The 18,410-nt window shown below is 54.6% G+C and overlaps 1 protein-coding gene across 11 annotated transcripts in view; it reads right to left on the bottom strand.

The window, feature by feature from the left end:
- PIP5K1C (phosphatidylinositol-4-phosphate 5-kinase type 1 gamma) overlaps window positions 1-18,410 on the bottom strand; it is a 51,309-nt gene that overhangs the window by 21,893 nt on the left and 11,006 nt on the right. For 8 of the 11 annotated variants that reach the window (XR_012498012.2, XR_016018986.1, XR_016018985.1 and 5 more), the window contains exons 2-6: window positions 5,544-5,575; window positions 3,705-3,797; window positions 1,614-1,744; window positions 706-823; window positions 196-348 (exon numbers count right to left, since the gene is read on the bottom strand). Coding sequence is in view for 3 of the 11 variants with exons in the window: in XM_019744138.3 (XP_019599697.1) it covers window positions 196-348; window positions 706-823; window positions 1,614-1,744; window positions 3,705-3,797; window positions 5,544-5,575 (527 nt within the window). In the remaining 8 variants the exon portion in view is untranslated. Of the gene's footprint in view, window positions 1-195; window positions 349-705; window positions 824-1,613; window positions 1,745-3,704; window positions 3,798-5,543; window positions 5,576-9,115; window positions 9,234-12,239; window positions 12,262-18,410 lie in introns of those variants that run through there. The other 3 variants (XR_012498013.2, XR_012498014.2, XR_012498016.2) reach the window with 3 other exon arrangements.

Raw genomic sequence — 18,410 nt, forward strand, 5'->3', positions numbered from 1 at the left:
CTGGGGATATTAGGAACCCATCTGCCAGGGCGTTGAAGCCCTTTGCTCCTGCACTTCTGCGGAAAGGAGCTGGGGGCAGAGTGGAAGTGCTGCACATGCTGGAGGGAAGAGGAGCATGAGGCTGGGAGAGGCAGACAGGGGCTAGAGGGAAACCCAGCGCTCTGCCACCCTCCCTAAATCTTTCGGGAGCCCTACCATGTAGTAGCCAGGCAGCAGCTTCTGCAGGAACTCGGCCTCCTTATGCATCACCGTCTTGATGATGAACTCGTCATCACTGGTGACGTAGAAGAGGGAGCCACTGGCACCAGGGTTGGACAGCTCGATCAGCGGCTCGTTGCACAGCGAGTACTGGAAGGGGAGGTGGTGAGTGGGTGGGGAGTCCTGTGATGAGCTCACAGGAGATGGCTAACATCTGCTTTGCTGGCAGGCTCCCTCTCTCCCCTGTGGAAGGAACAGAAGCCCCCGCCCACTGCCAGCAAGGAACTTCCCAATGATGACATTGAACTTGGCAGCAGACCCCCAGGCTAGTCTTACATGAGACCCCAGCCTCTGCCCACCCCTTAATTACAACCCTGAGCAAAGAACCCAACTGAACTGCACCCAATTCTTAACCCACAAAAACTGTGAGGTAACAGCCCGGTGGTGTTTTCAGTCACTCAGTCGGTGCTAACTTATTACACTGCAACAGCTGATTAACACGCTTACCAAGTAATCATCTGGCCGGATCCCGAAGAGTTCCCGGAAGTAGCGGAAGGCAACGGGCGCATAGGTCTTGAACCTGAAGTCCTGGAAGTGGTGGGCGGGGGTGAGGTTGCTGCCTTCACTGCAGAGGAAGGAGGGAGGGAAGCCTGTGAAGAATAGTGCCTCTAGCTACTGAGCTCAATGGCCTCCCCTCAGTGGCCGATCCAAAAGGCAGCTCGGGGCTCCCAATGGGACCAAGCATTACGGCCCAGGATTCACTCTCCCTTCCTTGATTAGCAACAGAAGCCATAACGTTGGCTGGGCACATGGTCACCTGGAAGAAGACCACTGGCCAGCCTCTCATGCAGCTAGGCCTGGTTATATGACTGTGGTCAGCCAATGAGCTGAAGCAGAAATGATGTGTGTCATTTCCTAGTCGTGCCCTTAAAGGAAAGGGGCTTGTGCTCCCCTTCCCCTTCTCCTCCTTCCTGCTATTGGAATGGCAGACGTGACGGCAGGAGCTTGGGTAGCCACCGGGGACCGCTCATTAGGGAAGATGGATATTGAAGAAGGCAGAGCAACAAGAGGGAACCTGGGGCCCACCTGACCAGCCCGGGATTGTCTGTCAGTTCTGTGTGTGTGTGTGTGTGTGTGTGTGTGATGTGTATGTATGTGAGACAGACAGAGAACAAACTTCTATCTTTTTTGTCCCTATTTTTTTTTTATAAAAAACACTTATATTGGCTCCCTCCGATTCAAAAGCAAACTAATATCCTAATGGATTCCGAGCTGGACCTCAAAGCCAAGCAGATGCCAGGAGAGGCCAGTGCTATTTGCAGCAGAACAGGGAGCTCAGAGAATAGAGGCTGTTTCGTATGACAACAGTGTGTGTCTGCGGGGCGAGCTGTCAGAGGTGCAGGAGCCGGGCCTACCTGGGGAAGAAGATGCTCTCCACGACGTAGAAGTCCTGCATGAGCACGTCACGCTCTGGCTTAGAGCTCAGGTTGCCCACGGTGTAGCCGATGCCCAGCTGGATGGCCCCCTTCAGAGTGGAAGATGTGGTCTGCAGGGAAATGCAGCCACATCAAGACCCCAGGTCGGCCCTTGCCCCGCCCTTGGACCCCAGGGCACCTAAGGAGCACCCGTCACAGAGGCCCACCAGCCTCAGGCCAGTTACTCAGCCCACACAACCACCCAGCAAGGAAGTGCCCTGGCCGAGACTCCAACACTGCCTCATGTGGCCCTAAGGCCCATTTTTAATCAAGGTTCTAGAACATTCCCACATCTCAAAACTGCCCTGACTGAGCAAGGGTCTATCCACCATCAGGATTTTTTTTTTTTTTTTTTTGGGGGGGGGAACACAATTTACAGAGTGACACCCAAACTTCACTGCCATAGACCTGGGTTCCTTCTATCCACTTTCAAGGTGATTTATGTTGTCATGACCAGGGAGAGACATTGCCTCTCCATGCCTTGGTTTTCCCACCCATAGTAGGGGATGGCGGTGACAGTGCGTTAGATCATGTGAGTGGCCTGGGCCAAAGGCTGCCCACAACTGAGAAGCATTCGCTGTCTGAACTTTTCTTATCAGCGTGGTTTAAAGGATTGTCACTGTGTAGTCTAAGCAGCGTGTGTAACACTGAGGAAAGGTCCCCAGCACTCGTCTCAGGTACAAGTGGCAGGGAGGGCGGGCAGGAGTTAGTTTTTGCCTCTGAGCAAGCCCATCCTCCTGTGCGAGGACTACACGGCCTTCAGATGCCTCTCCTGACCCCGTCGCCGGGAGGGCCTGTCCTGCCCCCTGAGCTCACCTTCCTCGAGGTGCCATTGACTGAACATTTTCCTAGCAGAGATACACAAATGGCCAACACGCACAGGAGAAGGTCCTCAACACCATTAGCCATCAGGAAAATGCAAATCAAAACCACAGTGAGACACCCCTTCACACCCCCTAGGATATGTGTGAGCAGAAGGCAGGCAAGTACAGGTGAAGACGAGGAGAAACGGGAATCCCTGTGCACAGGTGCTGGGAATGGAGAATGGGGCAGCTGCTGTGGAAACAGTTCCTCAAATGGTTAAATAGTTTCCATATGACCCAGCAATTCCACTGCTAGGTATGTGCCTCAAAGACATGAAAGCACATGTCCATACAAAAATATGTCCATGAATGTTCACAGCAGCATGATTCCTAATAGCCCCAAAGTGGAAACAACCCAAATGTCCATTCATGGGTGGATGGATAAACACAACACACGGGATTATTACTCGGCCATGAAAAGGAGGACGCACTGACACTCCCTCCCTACAACATGGACAGACCTTGAAAACATGATGCTCAATGAGAAAAGCCAGACACACAAGGCCATACAGTGTGTGATTCCATCTATGTGAAATGTCCAGAACAGGCACATCCACAGACAGAAAAGTGGGGTCGTGGTTGTCAGGGGCTGGGGTGGGGGATGGGGGTGACTGCTGATGGGGACAGGGTGTCTTTTTGAGGAGATGGAAATGTTCTAAAATTGACTATGGTCATAGTTGCACAACTCTGAATACTCTAGAAACTAATTGTACACTTCAAAAGGGGGAAATCACATGGTGCGTGCACTCTCAGCAAAGCTATCCTATCTATTAGGAAGTGTAACTGAGGCACATGGAACTACTGGCAGTGGGGGCTGGGCCTGGCTCAGAGCTTCCCATCGCAGCCTCATCTCAGCCTCATTTTCTGAGGAAATAGGAGGGGAAGAGAGGGGAGCTGCAATTTCCTCCCTCTCTAGATGAGCCAGCAGAGCTGGGAGCTGAGGGTTCAACCAAGGTCAGGCGATTGCCAAGTCTGTACTGCCTGCCTGGCTGTTGGGACCTTGCCAGGACTGAGGGTCCTATAGGAGGGGCCTGGGCCAAGAGCTTGGCCATGGCACACACCCAAGCTTCAGTGGACCCTTTGTGTGCAATGGGGGCAGACGGGCCCTCAGAACCACTGGGAGCCCCCTTTTTACCCCATCCCAGCCAGCTAAGGGCAGAGGAGGAACCTTTTTGTAAGTGGTTTCACCGGATGCATCCACACCCCTATGGCCCAGCTTCCTCCCATGGCCAGGGCCTGGCTGTCCAGTCATTAACGGGGCCTAGAGAAGAGGAAACAGGAAGCATTAAAAGTCAGCAAGGAGGCAACGCCAGGGCCAGAATACTCTAGAAATCCTTGGGAGAGGGGGATTTATCATTGCGCCCAGCTGCAGCCCAAGACGGGGCCACGTGGGATGTGCATGGGGCAGGAAGCTGTGCAGGCGGAATGCACACCCCGTGGGTAACGTCTCGCATCCAGAAGGGCCCAGGCTCCTCAAAAAAAGCTGGAAGCCAGCAGTCCCGGCCACCCGGCTGTGGGGAAGAGGAGCCCTAATTGCAGGGTCTCCCCTCAGTGCTGCGGACACGGAGTCAGGTCGTTCTCTGTGGGGGGCCGTCCTGGGCACTGTGGGGGGCTGAGCAGCACCCTAGTCCCCATCCACTCAATGCCAGGAGCACCCCCAGTATGACCACAGATGCCACCAAATGTCACACAGCGTCCCTTATGCACAGACTTGCCCATGATGCGATATGCCCTCCCTAAGGGACAGGGTCCTGCTGGCCTAGGAGGAGGCCCAGCTCCTATGAGCTCTAGGCGACAGCTGTGGCAGGCATGACATGGCCATCCCAGCAAACTTGTGTGGAAGCCCTGGCCCTCATGTGTGACGTCATAGGGGGAGGATGGTGGAAGGGGCCACGGGGGCCTGGAGGGACACAAGCCAACTCAAAGCAGGGGTCTGAGGCCAGCCAGCAGACAGAACTGGGTGTCCCTTTGGTGGCTCTGTCACTGACATTTAGGAAGCACCACTGTGTACCTGCCATCATTAGAAGAGCCCACACAGCCCTCCTGGCCACCAGCCTGACCCGCACTGCCCCAACACCAGTTCCAGGGAGCCCTGGAATGCCCCCCACCTGCCACTGCTCTCAGCTTGGCTTCCGCATGTTCCACACACTGGCCACCAGGGGGCAGGCTCCCCTCAGAAATTGTTGCAGCCCCTACTCCACACCCCTCACTGGTTCCCCACTACCCTCAGAGCACTGGGCCTGCCCCCCTCCCTTCTACTGCCCTGTGGCAGGTGGACAAAGCCCTCCTTAGGACCCACATGGCAGCTGGCATCCTGGGAGAGACCTGGCTCCAAGGCAACACGGGACGCCCAGGCAGGACTCCTGCTATCGCAGACGTCAGCATGCCACAGCTGGGCTGCTCCTTCTGGAAAATTCAGGAGCGATGGGAAACCAGAGACAGTGCTGACCCTGCCTGTACCTGGCGGACAGGCAGCAGGGGAGCCAATGGGGTGGTAGAGGCATGTGTGCATGACAGCAATCATCATGAGGGAAAGCTCTCTAGGAACACAGCTGGAAGATGGTAAACGCGGGCGTGGAGAACCAAAGGGACCCTGTGCTCTTGTCTGGGTTGCCAGGGGACATTATGCTAAAGGCGCAGCTAGTCAGGCATCAGGCACCGCCCTCCTGGCAAGACCACGCCTCCACAGGGACCACGCCCCCACCCTGCCTCCTGCACTCCCAGGGCTGCCCAATCACTTCTCCTGTACCCTGCGGCCTCTCCGGCCTCCCCCACCCTCATTGGACCAGGGCTAGGTCCTCGAGCCTCGTCCTTCCCCCACGCGCACCCCTCCCTGAAACTCAAAAGGCTGGCAGCTGAGATGGGATTTTCACCCATCTGACACTGGCCAGTACTTGGAGCCCAGAGACAGGCAGTGAGTTGCCCGAGGCCACAGAGCAGGACTGGGTACTTCCTCATCTGTCTTCTGGGGGGAGGCAGGTCAGGGTGGGGCCGACAGGACACTCACCTCCATCGGGGCCATCTTTTTCTGGGCCAAACCTGAGGAAGAGAAGGGAGAGACTTCAGAATGGCAGCAGGGAGCCCAGGCTGCAGGACGCCGCCGCTGTCATCATGCTCCACCCAGGGCTCAGAGAGGTCAGTGGTGGGCCTGAAGCCTTCCCTCGGGGGCTGGCACCTACAACCTCACTCGGCACCCTGTGTCGCTGAGGAGGGTTGCACGGACCCCTCGTGGGACACGGGGGCATTGAGACAGGATGGGCCAAGATGGCAGGAGGACTGGACGCTGGGTGACCCCCAGGCGGGAGCAGCAGGGAGCGACCACACCCCGACTGTGACCCAAAATTTACCCACAATATATCAGGTACTTGGTAGCAAAGGACTGAGTAACTCTGAATTGAAAAAGTGCTATCTTCCTCTGCTGGTAGGAGCAGGGCTTAACCAGATGCTTGGGTCACAGAGAAATCAGGTGACCCAGAGGGGAGAGGTTGGGGTGGTGTCACGGGGAGGGCCTGGGCCTGGGGGGCTGTGGTCAGTGGGCAGTGGTCGGGGACCCAGGCTGAAGCAATGGCGCCAGCTCTCCCTGCCCTCTTGAGGGAGCCGGCCCTGGAAAGCCAGCCAAGGATGTGGCTCCAGGCACCAGCTCCTGGGAGAGCTTACCCTGCAGAAGGAAGCTCCCAGGAGGAAGGCACCATTCCCTCCAACCCTGGCCAGCCCCCGAGGGGAGGCTTCAGGCCCACCCACCACTGACCTCTCTGAGCCCTGGTAGCCTCACCCACAAAGTGGCTTCTGCTGAGGATTAGCTGTTCAATAAGGGCGGCCCGCAGATATGCTATGCTCCCCCCACCCAAAGATGTCCACGTCCTGATCCCAAAACAGGCTTTGCAGACGTAACTGAGTTAAGGCCCCTGAGAGGGGGGCATGACCCTGGATTCCCCGGGGGGGCCCAGTGTCATCACCGGGTCCTCATAAGAGGGAGGCAGGAGGCTCAGAGTCAGAGACATGGAAGAGGCTGCACTGCTGGCTGTGATGATGGAGGAGGGGCCACGAGCCAGGCTCTGCGCCTCTAGAAGCTGGAAAACACTAGAAATGGAAATGATTCTCCCGTGGGGCCTATGGAAGGACAGCCCATCCACATTGAGGTTTAGCCCCGTGAGACCCGGGTTGGACTCCTGACCCCTGAACTGTTAGAGAATCAACGTGGGGTTTTACACCAAGTTTGCAGTGATTTGTTTCAGCTGCAACAGGAAGCTCATTCATTGGATGTCAATCAGGTATCAGCCTGAGAGGAAGCAAGTGGTGACCAGGACAAACCCGGCCCCTGCCCTCAAGGGCTCACAGTGGGAAGCAGAGAAGGGCCTGGACAGGCCGGTGAGTGCCATGAGGATGACTCAGGGTGACAGGGTATGGGGTGCAGATCAGCAATAGCGGTCTTCGGCTTTTACCTTGAGGAAGGTGGGAGCCCTGGAAGGTTGTGGGCAGAGAGGGGACAAGACCTGACTTGGGTGCTCACATGCGCCCTCTGGTGGCTGCTTCAGGGATGGCAGATTGTGGGGGGCTAAGGGCACAAAGTGGGGACCAGGGAAAGAGGTCTGCCTGGTTCAGGTGGGCACTAATGGGGTGGGTGAGGTGGGGGTGGGGGTTCAGGAGCGGGGAGAAGTCTGGATTCTGGAAAGATCTAAAGTTAGGACAGACAGGCTGTGCTCATGGAGGTGAAGAACAGCAAGGAGTCAGGAATGACTAAGGATTTTGACTGGAGCAATTAACAGAAGTTCGGACAAAGCTGCTGCAGCTGAGGTGGAGACCAGGCAGTAGCAGGTTTGGGGGATGGTCTGGCACAGCACAGCATGTGGAGTGTGAGAGCCCCACGAGCCTTCTACATGGAGATGTCAAGGGGCAGCCGCACCCTGAGTCTGGAGCTCAGAAGTGGCCCCACTAGAGACAGGACTGTGGGCGTCATCAGGGCGCAGATGACGTTGGAGCCCCATGAGTGGACCAGGTTGCCTGGAAAGGGTGTAGGCTGGGGAGGGAGACAGAGCCCCTCCCCAGCAGAGTGGCAGGCCCAGGTGAAGGGTCAGAGGTCAATCTCACGCTTCCCCCATCACCCCCCCTGAAAAGGAGGGACCTGCTCTGTTCAAATCAGTGGTGACAGTTGCACATTGTGAAGATATGATAAATGCTGAACTGTATGCTTAAAAGTGTGAATTTTATGGTATACGAATTATCTCTCGATAAAAAAGTATAAAACAAACCCAAGACGCCATTGAGCCACAGGCATGGCCGGGCCAGCAGGGTGGGGACTCCTGTCCTCTTTGAGCTGTGACCACCAGCCCAGCCACCACATCAAGCGCCCACCTGTGCATGCGCCAGGTGCTGAGACCCCTAAGAGATGGTTCAGATAGGGAAACTGAGGCTGGGTGGGAGGCAGGTGGTCAAGACAAAGGTCACGGCTACAGGGCACACCAGAGGGGACCCTGGCTTCCAGGACAAAGCCAACAGAGTAAGGCTGAGTCTCCAGCCCAGGGTCCCAGAAGGCCGCTGACAACAGCCAGACCAGGACACACCATCCATGTGGGGGTCACACTGGGCCCAGTGAGACATGCAAGGACTCCCCTCCTGGGTGTCCTGGCCTCAAGGACAAACCTGGGCTTTGGCACATCCCAAGGCCCAGACGATGGCAAGCGGGGGCCAAAAGGTACTGGAAAGCTGACATAATATTTTTGTTGGCCGCCCAACAGCAGAACAATTCATGGTTTTGCGTTTGGGATGTGGGGGAAGGAAGAGGAGAGAGGGCAGGAAGCTGGCAGTGAACCAGGGTGGAATATTCTAGACCTTGTGTAGGGGCCCCTGAAGTCCCCCTTCTTAGCCTCCCTGGGGCCCCTGGGCCCAGAGCCCACCCAGAGGTGCCCACCTTTGTCCTCCACAGCTCCTGGCCCATTATCCCAGGGCTTCTGCCCGAGCAGGTCCAACACCAAGGTCCTGGCCGCCCTTCCTGTGTCCTCCTGCTCCCCCGTAAAGTGTCTGAATTCTTGTGGGACTGTGTGGGGCATCCTACTGCCCAGGCCAGTCCAACACCATCATCCAACAGGAAGTCCTGGCCAGGCTGCCCTGCCCAGGGAAACGGCTGTGACCTTCTCGACACTCAGCGGCACTGACCATACCAGACACCTCAGGAGGCCAGCAGGAAGGCCATTTGCTGGCCCAGGGTCACAGGGCAGGGGGTAGCAGGGGCAGGGTTTACTATGGGGTGTGTGGCTGGAGCAGAGCACATGGAAGGAGGTGAGGGCCAGGCAGGCTGGGGGCCACTGGGACGAGTTCACAGCAGAGCAGCGAATGGACACACGCACACCTCAGAGCCTTGGCACATGCCGCTGCCTCTGCTCAGAACACCCTCCCCCAGAGCTCCCCGTGGCCTTCAGGTGTCAGCCCAGCCTCTCCTCAGAGGGGCCTCCCTGGTCACCAACCTGTTCTGTCACTCAGGCCACATCCCCCACCCACTCTCTGAAATTCCTTTTTCTAACTTCGTCTTCTCCACCACAGCGTGATGCCTGTGAAGGCAGCGACCTGTCACTCTCACCAAACCTTGGTGCCTGGACCTCACAGGGTCTTCAGAGGAGGGGCAACCCGCTCAGGGCTGAGTCCGTTGTACGAGGTCACGCAGCTGCAGTGGGTGGCGGGCACCCGCAGGACCAGGCTGGGAAAGACAGAGACCACACCAACATATCGCCAAGATGTGGAGCTCCTCCCAGCCCAAGATGTGACCAATTATCTTCTGAATGAGCCACCCGGTTTTTGAGGAAATTCAGTTTTAAAAATAGCCGAGGGGAGGGGAAGAGCCTGACATGCAGTGGGGGGAGAGCAGGCCCCACTCAGCCCTCATCTCCAGGCCAAGACCCACCCAGGACACAGCTGTGCCTACCAGGCTGGCCCTGCTCTTGGCAGACACCTGGGAACATTTGTTGACTGACTGACCAATGGAAGGACAGACATAGTCCTCTCCCCTCTGCACACATACAAGTCTCAGCAGGAGCTGCTTGCTTCTCCACATTTGTTTGATGTGGAAACTGAGACAGGGAATGCTCCCAAAGGACTGGGGGTCCCCCAGGAACCAGGGAAGAGGCCTTAACATATGTCCTTCAGCAAAAGCACTGGGCTCTACCTTTAGTCTGTCCAGAATCTGTCACTGCTCCCCGCTCCTCAGCTGCGTCACTGCCCACCTGGACCAGCAGTCCCCTCTGCCCTAGCCACTCCCAGCTTGTCCTCCCCGCAGCAGCCACCAGAGAGCGCCAGTGAGCACCGAGCCAGGTCCTGTCCCTGACCTGCCCCATTGCCCTCCCAGGCGAGACCTCCCTCAGGATAAAACCCCAAGACCTCCCTCTGGACCAGCCCGTCCTCTCCCTGCCCTCACCTCTTCCCTCTCTCCCCCTCGCTCACTCTGCTCCAGCCACAAGGACCTCCTCACATGTCCAGCCTCCATGGTCCTGCCCCAGGGCCTCTGCAAAGGCTTTGTATCCTTAGGCTGCTGTGTCCCAAGGGCCTAGAATAAAACCTGGCCCATAGGAGACACTCAAGAAACCGGGGATGAATGAATGAACAAATGAATGATTAAACTGGCCCCAGATACGATGTCAGAGGGGCAACAGATTGAGGGAGGGGGTTATCACTTTGTGAGGGGTGAAATGTCTAACTTCTGCATTGTTTTGTACACCTGAAACTAATTTAAAAAAATAAAATACAAAGAAAAATAAACCCAATATATACACACACACACAAAAAGCCCCATTGCTTTTGGCCTCTTACAGTCTTTGGCAATTGTTTTCTTGAAAAAAAAAGGAAAAGAAATTAGCCCCAGCCACCCCAACTCCAGTGCACGACAGACCTCTGCTGAAGGCAAGGCCAGTGTGGACTCCACAATCAGGCCAAAAATAAGAATGAGGAAGAAAAGGTGTAGACTGACGAAAAAAATAAAGAAAAAAGTTTTTTAATGTAGCGAGGAAACAGAAAACTCTGGCTGGGTTGATGGGACTGGGGCTCTGCCTGTCAAAGGCCTAGTGAGGCAAAAATGGGGGTGTGTAAAGCTGGCACCGTGCCCCACCCTCAGGGAGAAAGCAGCCCCTCTCCTGCAGTGAGTGCCCACTGGGTGCCAAGACATCAGGTGGAGGGCTGGGTGGGACGGGGCCCCGCGGGGCCTTCTCACCTGCGACCCTGACAGGGTTTGGGGGCCTGACCCAGCATGGTGAGCACGGTCTGGATGGCTTCTCAAGGAAAAGAAAATAGCTGCCTCGGCTCAGAGTGCGAAAGGCCAAGTCCCGAGGGTTAGGGAGGAGGAAGTCACCGTGAAAGGCTGTTCTGAGAACAGCAATGAGCGCCCACAAGGCCCAGATGAGGCAGCACAGGAGCCTGCGGGGACCGGGAGCCTCGGCTGGCAAGGCCAAGTGGGAGGCACGCCCATCGGTGATAGGGTCTCACTCAGCCTCACTATGACCCTTCAGGGCAATAATCATGTCCTTTTACATCAGGAGACCCCATAGCGACTGTGTCACCTGCCCACCCACCCCGCTGCGCTTCCACCACCTCCCTCTCTCCCCCCACCTCGCTCACTCTGCTCCAGCCACATGGGCCTCCTTGATGTTCCTCCAACAAGCCAGGCCCAGTCCTGACCCAGGACCTTTGCACTGGCTGTCCCCCCAAAACTGAATCCTTGCAGGGTTTGATCCCTTGCTTCATCTAAGACCTGGCTCAAATGTCATCCCCTGAGAGAGGTTATCCCCCAACCACCATGCCCAAAACAGTCCCTCCGAGGTCCCCCTACCCACCTCCCCAGCTTTCTCAGTCTTCCTGGCACTCAGGACCACAAGGTACTTGTGTATTGTGCCTCTCCCATGACAGGTGGACTGGGTCTGCTTTGTCACGCACAGCACAGAGAGGGGAGTCACCGCTGTAAAGGGGCGGCAGGGGAACATGAAGCCTGTTGGATCTGTGCAGGGACTGTGTCCCAGGGCGGATGGAGCCACAGTCCGGAGTCGACCACCTGGTGCCCAGGATGGAGCCTGCAACCCTGCAAAGCCAGGAGGCAGCCAGCTACGGGCCCACCTCCATGATTAGCTGGAACGATCTGCCTGACCTTTGAGCCTCCCACTGTGCAGGCCTCCCTAGGAGGACAGCCTAGGAGAGCCTAGGGGAGGCCACCACTCCCTGGGCACAGCAGGGAGCTGAGCTGGGAGCCCCAGAGTGCCTGAGCCAGACACCACCTGACTTAATGCTCTCATTTCACTATCGCATTTTACAGGCAGGGAAACAGTTTCCCAAAGTCAAAGGTGAAAAATCCTACGATCACACCTCAGAATCCAGAAAAGCATTCAGTAAAATTCAACATAAATTTTATGTCCAAAAACCTAGAAAGAAAGAAAAAAGCAGAGGTTGCAGGGAGAACTGCCTTTACTAGAAAGTAAGTACAAAGCAAAACCTCATGACAAACTGGTTAATATCCACCACAGGACAAGGAAGGCAGCAGAGATCTTCCACTGTGTGTGTGTGGGGGTGGTGGTGGTGGTGGTGGGGTGGAGTGTACTCACCAACACAATAAGGCAAGAAAAAAGAAAAACAATGAAGATTGGAAAGAAAAAGACAAAATTTTACAGAATCCAAGAGAACCAAATGACCAACCATTAGAACTAAATGGGGGGCAAGGTGGCCAGTGACTTACCCAAGTTCATGCTGCAGCTACACGAAGAGAGGAGGGAGGCAGGGGTTTCTGCCCTTTGTACCCACTGCCTGCTCTTTACTGGCTGCCTTTCCATGGTTTCGGGCTAGGGTTAATTTTTATCTGAGAAATGTAGATGCCCTCTGATTAAGACGCCTGTGCTAAGGCCCCAGCAGCTGCTAACCCTTCCTCACCAGGTTCACACCAGGTGTGACACTAAGTAGGTGTGACACCGAGTAGGTGTGAATCTCAGGGTCAACACTATGCCATAGCAGATACAAAGAACTTTCATATTCTGCAGTATCTCACACTTTTACCACCAGTACTAGGATGGGAAAGGCTAAGAATTCTAGAGTTAATATCTGATCAGAGTAGTTCACACTGTAAAAAAGAACATGTTGAAATACATCAAACTCTAATTAATGATACACACACTGACGTGTTTACAGGTGGAGAGTGCTGATGTCTGCAACTTTGAAGTGCATCCAAAACATTAGATGGAAGGGGGGTGGATGGATGAGGGAAAGAGGGGAGATGGGGAGGGATGGGTGAAGTAAACAGCCAAATGTCAGTTGTAGGCTCCAAGTGGTAAGTAGTGAGTTTCCATTGTCCAATTCCTTCAACTATTGAATACAGTTGAAAATTTACTCAATAAAATCATTTTAAAATTTGATCTTTGATGCCAGGTGTTTTCAAGCTTTGGAGAAACACATTTTTTGAGTGGATTCTGCCCAAGAAATGGGAGTGATCACACGGGTAGTAGTGGGCACTACTAAGCACCAGTGTGCCAGGTGCTGTGCCACAGGTGTCACACGCATGGGCTCATCACGTTCCTACCCAGGGCCTTTGCACTGGCCGTGCCCTCTGCCTAGAATGTGCTATTCCTACATCTCTGCATGGCTGGCTCCCGCCCTCCATCACTCAGATCTCAGACATTCATGTATCACCTCCTAGAGAGACCTTTCCTGACCACACACTCATTAATTTCTTTATTCCAAACGCAATGAGGGTCTCCTGGGTGCTGGGCCCTCTTTTGAGGATAAAATGTATGGCGGGGGACTGGCTCTCGGTCTAAATGTTTAAGAAGAAAAGATTTTAAGCATCCAGAAAAGCACAGAATACTCTAAAAGACACCAGTATATTGCTAGGTAGGTTAGACAAATCATTTTTGGGGTATCTCTTAAGTCAGGGGTGGGCAAACATTTCCTGTGAGGGCCAGAGTCCTGGCGGAGGGTAAGACAGGCATCCAGGTCGGAAAGGGGTGATCTGTAGGTGGTTCTCAACTGGTGTGATCCTGCCCCCAAGGGACACTGGGACATGTCTGGGGACGTCTGTGGTGGTCATGACTGGGGGTGCTCCTGGCACAGAGTGGGTGGGGGCCAGGGACGCTACTCAACACCCCACAGTGCCCAGTGACCGGCCTGGTGTCAGCAGTGCCCAGGGGGAGCCCTGGAGCAAATGCAGCAGCATAAAGATGCATAGGGAAAGGGAAAGGCAGTGTGTGGGTGTTCGTTACATTATTCTCTGGGTATCTAAAATATTTCACGACAAAAATATATTTAATTGTACTATCCTGTCTATGTTTGTCTTTTGTTTGAAGTTGCATGTAATAAAATGCCACAACACAACCACCCCGCACATAGGCTGGCGCCCTACAAGCCACATCTCCAACCCTCCCAATTCTCCCAGGAGTAATCGTCCTTGGACCCATGTTATGGCTGGGGAGACTGAGATGCAGACCTGGGCAAGTTCAAGGCTGCGGAGCTGCAGGGGGCCCGGAGCTCCCGTGTACACCCTGGGCCCCTACAGCCTGAGCTGGCCCATCCTCACTAGCGACCAGATGCTCCCTCCTGAAGCACTTCCACGGCTCGCTCTGAAACCCCAGGTGGAGCTGCAGCCCCCCAGTGTGCTCCCAGGCACCTGGCCTGGTGTCCTGCAGCCTGATCACCTGTCCCCATCTTAAGTGAGCTCAAAAACAGAGTCCCTGCCAGGCCCAGCACCGGCCTGGCACAGAGCGCCGACCCACCCATGCTTGTTGACAGACGTTTCCTCTGCCCTGGGCACAGACTCGCCTGGTTGTGCACTATCTCTGAGCCTGGGCAACCTTCTGAAGAGCACCTGCCATGCACCCCCAGCAGTCACTGACCTGCCCGATTGCCCCCAGGCGCTCACAACCTGCCCCCAGCACCACCTGCCCGCCCCCCACCCAGGCGCCCCCCTCCTGCTCACTGTACTCCAGTCTGATTCTCCCTCAGGTCCTCCACCGTCCAGGTTCCCTCACACCCCTGAACCCTGGGCGCTGTGCTGCCTGTACCGCCTCCTCCCCACCTCCCTCCCTCGCCTCCTCCCCACCTCCCTCCCTCGGCTTGATGAACGCTTCCCTGTGCCTGTCCTGGGGCCTAGGTGTTCCGGGTTCAACCCTTTCCTAGCCACCTGGGCATCTCCCTCTGACACACCACGCTGCCATCCTGCCTTCAGTGGTCTCCCTGCTCCCCTGAGAGCTCCGTGGGGCAGGCCCCCTCTCCTTGTCCCTCTCCGTGACTCCACAGTAGCCCAGTGTTGGGCACAGAGCAGACCTTAGTGAGCATCTGCTGAGTGAGACACCTGGAGGACTGCATGGAGGAAGCTACACATGAGCATCACCAGAGCAGTGGGAACGGAGCTCACACACTCATCCAGCACATGTTCCCTTGAGCCAAACGTTCAACCAAGAGCTGAATGCCCAGCAAGGCCACAGCGGAGCTTCTGGCCTGTCCCGTCCCAAGCAATGCCCATCTCCACTCTTCTAGGGACAAGGGTGTGGGAAAAGGGGCGACTGAGGCTCAGAGAAGTGGTATTAGGATGTTTTGTTGAACAGAAGCTTAACTCACGCTGTTTGTAAAAAAAGGTGTATAGGGAAGGTATCTGTTAACATAATTCAGGCCAGCAAACTGCCCTGCGAATCAAACCTGCCCACACCTGTTTTTATAAATAAAGTTTTATTGGCACACAGCCACACCACTTGTGTACGAATCTCTACAAGGGCAGAATTGAATAGGTGCAATAGGTACCTGCTGGCCCTTCATGGAAAAGCTCACCAACCCCCAACATAACCTAAGATGTGATGGGCTTCAAGCCTGGCTGGACCGGGGGGCACCGAGGACTTGTCTCCCCACCTCTCCACACTGTGTCCTCCCTGCTGACACCACAGCCAGGTGCCTAACTGTCCCTCACAAGTCCCAGGGAAGGGCTCCACAGGTCACGTGCCAAGGCATATACACCTCTGACCGCCAGGCCTGGGTGCTCCCATCCCAGGAGCCAACCGCACTCTGCCTTGGTGTGGAGGACAGGCCCTCCCCACGGGGACCCCAGGTCCCATTGCTGGATATGCAGCCGCAGACCTCCAGTGGGGAAGGGCCCAGCAGCCTTGAGCTAGATCCCAGGACATCCGTACAGGGTGCACTGGGAGAAGGCTCCCCCCGCAGGCGCCTGGCGAGGGTCACGCGCTGTCTCAGGACCCACTTGTGAGGTTTCGTGGCCCAGTTTTCCTTCCAGATGTATTTTTACTCTTCAGCAGCCGAGCTGGGCCGCAGACACTTCACCTGGATTCTAGAATATAGAGAGCTGTTGCGGCCACTCAACTGGAGCCCCCCTGGGCTTGGCTCTTGTAGCTCAGGGGATGGATGCCCACAGGTCAGGCCAACGGTAGGAGCATGGAGCCGGGCATTCTCTCAACACTCCAGTCCTTCACACAATTTCCCAGTGGCAGTGGGTCTAGGCCTCTAGAATCCTAGGGGCAGGAGCTGGCTCTGTATTACATGGAGGCTAAGGGGTGGGGGTCGGGGGCAGCATTTGCCTGAAGCCCCACAGCAAGTTGGTGACTGAGCCAGGCTGGATCCAGGCTCCGAGCATGCGCCTAAGCTCTGGGCTTATTACAGGAGCTCCTGTATACATCAAGGGTCCCTCTGTGCCAGGCATGTGCTGACTACTCAACTCACTCCTCAATCCGTCCTATGAGGCGAGGGTACAACCACCCCATTTTACAGATGAAGAGAGGGAGGCTCTGGAGCCAAACAAGCTGCCTGATGTGCTGGCCAGCCTCCAGGATGGCCCCGGGATCCACATCGTCCCACAATGGCAGGGGGGCATGGACAACAGAATACGGTTGAAGTGACAGAACGTGACTCCTGACGCAGGGTCATAAAAAAACACCGCGGTGTCCACCTTGCTCTTGGATCGCTCACCGGGGGGAAGCCGCCACCATGCTGGGAGCACACTCAGTGACCTGTGTAACTGAGGCTGCTGCCCACAGCCATGTGGGGGCGCCAGCTCGGGAGCAGTTCCTCCAGCCCCAGATGAACCTTCGCATGAAGCAACCCAGGCCAACAGCTCAACTGCAACCTCGTGAGATACCCTGAGCCAGAACCACACAGCTCTGGTACCCTTGGATTTCTGACCCACAGAAACTGAGATAACAATTGTTTATTATTGCTTAAAGCCACTACCTTTGGGGGTAATCTGTTTTGCAGCAATCACTAACTGATATACCTGGGTTTTCAACTTGGCATCATCCATCTACATGCCACTCCATCTGCTGTCCTTTGTGCCCTCAGGGTGAAGCCCTGGGCCACCTAGTGCTGAATGACCACCACCCAGCCTCACCTGCGCTCCTTCCAGGCGCCACCACCTACACTCATCCCTCCAGGCCTGGCACACAGTAGGTGCTCAATAAAGAGCTGACGAGCAAACTAAATGCATGGCTGGCAGGCATACAATGGAATATTATACAGCTGTTTAAAAGGATATGGCGGCTCCAATCTACAGACCAAGAACCGAGCCAGACTTAATGTATTAAAAGGCAAAATGTACAACAGAGGTAGAAGACTCACATTTCCCATTTCAAAATTGACCACAAAGCTCCATGACTAAGACAGCATGGAAGGTACTGGCACAAAGACAGGCAGAGGTTGACGCAACAGCCCAGAATAGACCCACTGAGATTCCAGAACTGAGCCTGCACATTTAGTGGACTGATTTCGACAAGCGCACCACAACTCAGCAGGGAACAAACTAGTGTCCCAAAGTGGTGCTGGGACACCTGGATCTCCACACAGGGAATGGAGCTGGACCCCACCTCACGCCACACACAACACTGACTCAAAGCACATCGTGTGGATACTAGACTTTTGGTGGTGAGCACGCTGGAGTGTATGTAAATATTCAGATGTAATTCTGTATGCCTGAAACATACATTAACCAACGTTACCTCACTTAAAAAAACACATCAAAAATTTCTAAACGAATATAAGAGCTGAAACTATAAAACTCTCGTAAGAGAACAGGGGTAATTCTTCATTACCTTGGGTCAAGCAGTGCTTTCTCAGATATGACAACTAACTCACAAGCAACCAGACAAATAAATAAGATAAGCTGGATGCCACTGAAATTAAAAACACTTGTGCATCAAAGGACATCATCAAAAAAGTAAAGAGACACCCACAGAATGGAAGAAAATATCTGTGAATCACATATCTGGTAAGAGTCTTGTATAAAGAATGTTACAATTCAATAATAAAAAGAAAAATAGTCCCAGTTGAAAAACAAGCAAAGGTCCTGAACAGACATTTCTCCAGAGAATCACACATGGCCAATACGCCCATGAAAAGGTGCTCCACACCTCTGATCGTCAAGACCACAGTGAGCTACCACCTCCCACTACCAGGACGGCTAGGATGAAAAAGATGGACGATACCCTGTTTCCCCAAAATAAGACCTAGCCAGACAATCAGCTCTAATGCGTGTTTTGGAGCAAAAATTAATGTAAGACTCGGTCTTATATCATGTAAGACGTGGCATTATATTATATTATTATTATATTATACCTGGTCTTATAGTAAAATAAAACTGGATCTTATATTAATTTTTGCTCCAAAAGACACAATAGAGTTGATTGTCCGGCAAGGTCTTATTTTTGGGAAACACGGTAAGAGAGCTAGCTAGGACATGGAGAAATCAGAGCCCTTACGCCTGGCTGGTGGGCATGTGCAACAGTGCAGCCACCACGAAAAAAGCTGGCAGGTCCTCAAAAGGTTAAACAGAGAGTTTCCATCTGACCCAGCAGTTCTGCTCCTGGGTATCCACCCAAGAGAAGTGAAAACATCAGTCCACACAAAAAGCTGCACTCATATGGTCATG

This window comes from Rhinolophus sinicus, chromosome 15, assembly GCF_057876585.1.
Source record: "Rhinolophus sinicus isolate RSI-liver-muscle chromosome 15, RSI-T2T, whole genome shotgun sequence".
Lineage (NCBI taxonomy): Eukaryota > Metazoa > Chordata > Mammalia > Chiroptera > Rhinolophidae > Rhinolophus > Rhinolophus sinicus.